This window comes from Microtus ochrogaster, chromosome 1 (genome assembly GCF_000317375.1).
Source record: "Microtus ochrogaster isolate Prairie Vole_2 chromosome 1, MicOch1.0, whole genome shotgun sequence".
In the NCBI taxonomy this organism is placed as follows: Eukaryota; Metazoa; Chordata; class Mammalia; order Rodentia; family Cricetidae; genus Microtus; species Microtus ochrogaster.
In genome coordinates this window covers 39,580,161-39,584,488 of record NC_022009.1, presented here as the reverse complement: position 1 = coordinate 39,584,488, position 4,328 = coordinate 39,580,161, and the positions used below count along the sequence as shown (strand labels likewise).

The 4,328-nt window shown below is 49.3% G+C and overlaps 1 protein-coding gene across 1 annotated transcript in view; it reads left to right on the top strand.

The window, feature by feature from the left end:
• The window catches only part of LOC101991036 (serpin A12), a 9,722-nt gene extending 5,977 nt beyond the window's left edge, over positions 1 to 3,745 (top strand). The window contains exons 3-4 of the mRNA XM_026790064.1: positions 2,062 to 2,209; positions 3,554 to 3,745. Of these exons, the coding sequence (XP_026645865.1) occupies positions 2,062 to 2,209; positions 3,554 to 3,745 (340 nt within the window). The remainder of the gene's footprint in view (positions 1 to 2,061; positions 2,210 to 3,553) is intronic.
• Positions 3,746 to 4,328: the final 583 nt, after the last annotated feature.

Sequence of the window (4,328 nt, the reverse complement as noted above, 5' to 3'; positions counted from 1 at the left end):
CATATATAACCCCACTGCGCATATATACCTCCACTGTGCATATGTAAGTATCCCAGTTTCTTTATTGGTTCATGGATTGATTGTCCTGCATTTTCTGCCTTGTCACTGACAAGCACGGAAGTCTTGCCATATTTTTACAGTCTCCGTATTTGTACACAGATGCTGTGTCCTTTCACTACTCAGGAACATCATTCTAGAGCTTTGCTTTTGCTTCCTGACACCAGCTGTGCTTTCTTTGGCCTCATTATCACTGGCCAAAAGGATGCTATTACACTTTCTGCCATTCAGTCAGGCTCCTGGGAGCTAGATTAACTGACCGCACACAGTCTTGGCTTCTCCACAGCAAACAGGAGGCATGTGTCATCTGTCCCCTCACCCACATGCTGGTGGGCCTATCCCTTGTGCTGGCCTGAGAGAAACCCCTGATGTTATTAACCCTTCCCAGGGGCTCTGCTCACTACTCAAGGCCCTTGGTTCCCTCCACCGTGAGTGCCCTGAAGCACTCACCTCTATGCCCTGCCTCCTACCCCTCCTTAGACTCACTTGACCAAGCCTCTGCACTCTCCTCAGGGACCAGGGTGACTAAGGGGGGAACATGTTGCAGAGTCAGCACCTGGGTGTTTCTTTTCCCACTAGCCAGCCATACTCTCTCCTCCCAGGGCACCCTGGTGTGACACAGCTCTGCTGGCCACTCTCCTTTGCTGAATCCCCCTCCCCCATCCCTACTTTAGAGCAGGAACACAGTGCCACAGGGCTCAGTCTTCAAGCTCTTTGCCGTCTAGATTACCCCCTGCTGACTGCCACAGGCACATTAACACTTTGTCAACCAGAACAAGATTCTTATCCTCAGCCCCAATTCCCTTCCCCACAATGGCCAGAGCCCTTTTCCTTATGACTTACCCTGAATACCCCTGGACATCTGCAGGGAGTCTTAGCCTCAGAAAGCCTCCTTGCATCTGCTCAGGCCTACCTGTCTCCGAAGCAGCTTTACCCTCCATTAACTCAAACTTGACCCATTGGGTAATGCTTGATCAGTTTCTCCCAACTACTTCTGCATGCCTTAGGAAGCTCCATTGCCTCACATTGGAGCCCATTGGGACTTGACCTCTTCCCTCCATCTCTGAGGCTCTGGCAACCATGCCTGTCCCCAGCATCAAAAACCAAGAGTGTATTATTCTAAGTAGAACAGCAGAGTCATCCTTCCAAATCTTAAGACTACTCTGCTCAAATTCTGCCATGGCTCCCTACTGATTCAGGGAGAAAATTCAGCTGGCCCAACTCCATTTCAGGGTTGGCCCAACCCTCTTATTTGAGTCCCACAAGTTGATCTGTTTTCTTTTTCCTTCATACTTACTGCCTCTTTACACACTACCAGTATTTGTGAATGCCCAAAATATGCTTTCCTTAGTGTTGATTTCATTCTCCATCTTCCCTGCTGGAACACAGGGCAAGGACAAGGGCTTTATATAGTAGGTGCTTAAACACTATTTGTTGAACAAATAAGTAAGCAGAAAGACAGATTTGGAAATTATCAGGCCTATGAACAGTATCTGGTTACAGACACTGGGATTCTGTACAAACCAGAAGTAAAGGTGGAGAATGGGCCCAAGGCAGGTGCAGTCCTCCTCATGTGCATGGCTCAGAAGACCAAGATCTTTTGCCCCAGTTATAGGGCCTCTAGAAGCAGAGTGGGCTTGAACTCAGCTCTGACTGGCTCCAGATGTTAGGCTTTGCTGTCTCTACCCACAGGTAGAGGTCTAAACTGACTCAGGCTGCAGCTGGCAAGTGTCTTACAGAGAGGTCATGAGCATGGGACAAGGAGCCTGGGGATGTTTCCAGTGGATGGGTGTTTGGGCAGGAGCAGGCTGGGCAGGAGCAGGATGTAGTCAGTGAGTATGAGATGTCCAGTCCCAGAGTGGAGCCTTTCTCATTCCAAGGACAGAAAGACCCGTGAGCCTCAATGCTGAGAGGGTAAAGGTCTCCTTGACCATCTTTTCCTGAAACCTACCCTGAACGATCATAGAGTCCTTCCGTTCACCCTTGTCCTCCTCTACCCCACAGAGTGGTAGATTTGTGGGTGCCCAAGCTCCATATCTCTTCTACATACAACATGAAGAAGGTTCTCTCCCGCCTGGGCATCAGCAAAATCTTTGAGGAGCATGGTGACCTCACAAGGATCTCATCTCATCGCAGCCTGAAAGTGGGAGAGGTAAACCACCTGGCTGCACTACTGTCCCTTCCCACACAGGGTTTTTCATGCAGCCTTGATCAGAGCCACCCTCAGGGCAGACAGCCCTGTGATCCCAGGCAAACCACCCCTCAGTCTCTGATTCCAGTCTCTAAAACTAGAATAGGCAACCATGCATTCTATACTGGAAGTTGATTTAATGCTCTGCATAGTGATCACGTGCTGGGATATTTATTAGACCCATAACCAGTTTGAGGCTGACCTGGCCCTGCTCGCTAAGGTTTCACAGGCTTCTGAGATCGAGGAAAGTGCACCATAGAGACAGACAGGCAGTGGCCATGGTCTGCGGCAAGGTCACAATCTGCTTACCAGGACAGGAAAAGGTTACCATGTAGAAGGGGTCTTCAGACTTAACAGACACACTATAAGGGCTCTCAGTTAAATTTGAATTTCAGAGATGTAATGCATAACTGTTTTGTAGCATAAGTATGACCAGAATAATGCATGGGAGCATATTCATACTTGAACATAACCATTGCTTGTCATGAATGAAAATTTAACTAGTATTTTATATATTAGCAACCCAGTTTGGGGCTTAAAATGACATAGAAGAGCAAGATGTCAGAAACAGGAAAATGGGGTGTATTACTAACATTTCTGCTGCTGTGATAAAGCCCCATGGCCAAAGGCAACTAACAGAGGAGTTTATTATGGTCTGTGGTTCCAGAGCGACAGACCTTAAGAAGGGAGGCATGATAGCAGGCAGCCAGAGCAGAAGCTAGTCCACCACACTTCATCTACATACAGGAAGTTCAGGATGAGAACAGGAAGTGGGGTGAGACTCTAAACCCTCAAAATTCATCCCAAGTGGCCTACTTCCTCTAGCAAGGTTACACTTGGTGAACTTCTCCAAACAGTGCCATCAACTGGGGAACCGAGTGTTCAAATACATGAGCCTATGAGGATATTTCTCATCCACATCTCTACTTACGGGGAGTGCCCATCTGAGGGAGGGGTGTGGCCAGTGTAGGAGGTCCAGGTCCGGGAATAGGCAGGTGCTAAGTGTAGTAAAGGGAGGGGACAAGTCATTCTAGGAGCTGTGCCAGGGGATCATGGGAGAATCCTGCCCTCTGAGTAGGATCACACAGGTGGAGATACGATTTCACAGCCATTTCTGCCTCCTCACTCACTGTTGGTGAGCTCCTGAAATTCAAGGAAAGCAGCAAGCCCCATTGCATCTCTCCCCTTCCCTCGCTTCCATGGCAACAACATCCAGTTGACTATGCTCCCTCTCTGGGCTTTTCACGTTTGCCCACTATAGCCCCCAGAGGCTCGACGGCTACTGACCATCTCTTGGTTCCACAGGCTGTGCACCAGGCTGAGCTGAAGATGGACGAGAAGGGCATGGAAGGGGCTGCAGGCTCCGGAGCCCAGACACTGCCCATGGAGACCCCACAAAGGATCAAGCTTGACAGTCCCTTCCTGGTGATGATTTATGAGAAGTCCCTGCCTTCCATGATCTTCTTGGCAAGGATTAATGATCCTACTGAAAAATAAAGGGGGATTCTCTGTTGACTTCAGAACTCACCCGTCTCCTAGGGTTGGAAACATTTCACCTGTGTGACAGGAGGAGGCCACGGGTGCATTCTAACCCAAACCTCCAGAATCACAGTGTTCCACTGCTACCTGAACCAGCAGCCTCTCTGGCTCTCAGGGCTTTGAACTCTGTGTCCATCTTAGTCCCTTCCCTAGCCATCAGCATTGCTGGACTAAACGCTAACCCCTACCCCCACCTCCGTCACCACAGCAGACAGACAGCATCTGTGATATAATAAACTCCACCTCCCCAGACACATCCGCTAGCTGTCAGGTAGATACTCTTTGGAAAGTGGGGGCCACAGAGAGTAAATAGAGTTTGAGCTGAGCGAGAATGTTGGACCCACACCTGAGAAAGAGGTGTCACTAGGGAAGCCACATGTCTGGGAGCCTTCACTTACCCTTTTGAAGTGAGGATTGCACTGTTCCTTGGTAAGACTTTGAGAAAATCAGTACCAATCCCTAGCAAGGTTCATTCTCTGTTGCGAGTCCCAGGCTGGGAACTCTGGCATATGTACCACATCACCCTCCTCCCAGGGTGTCC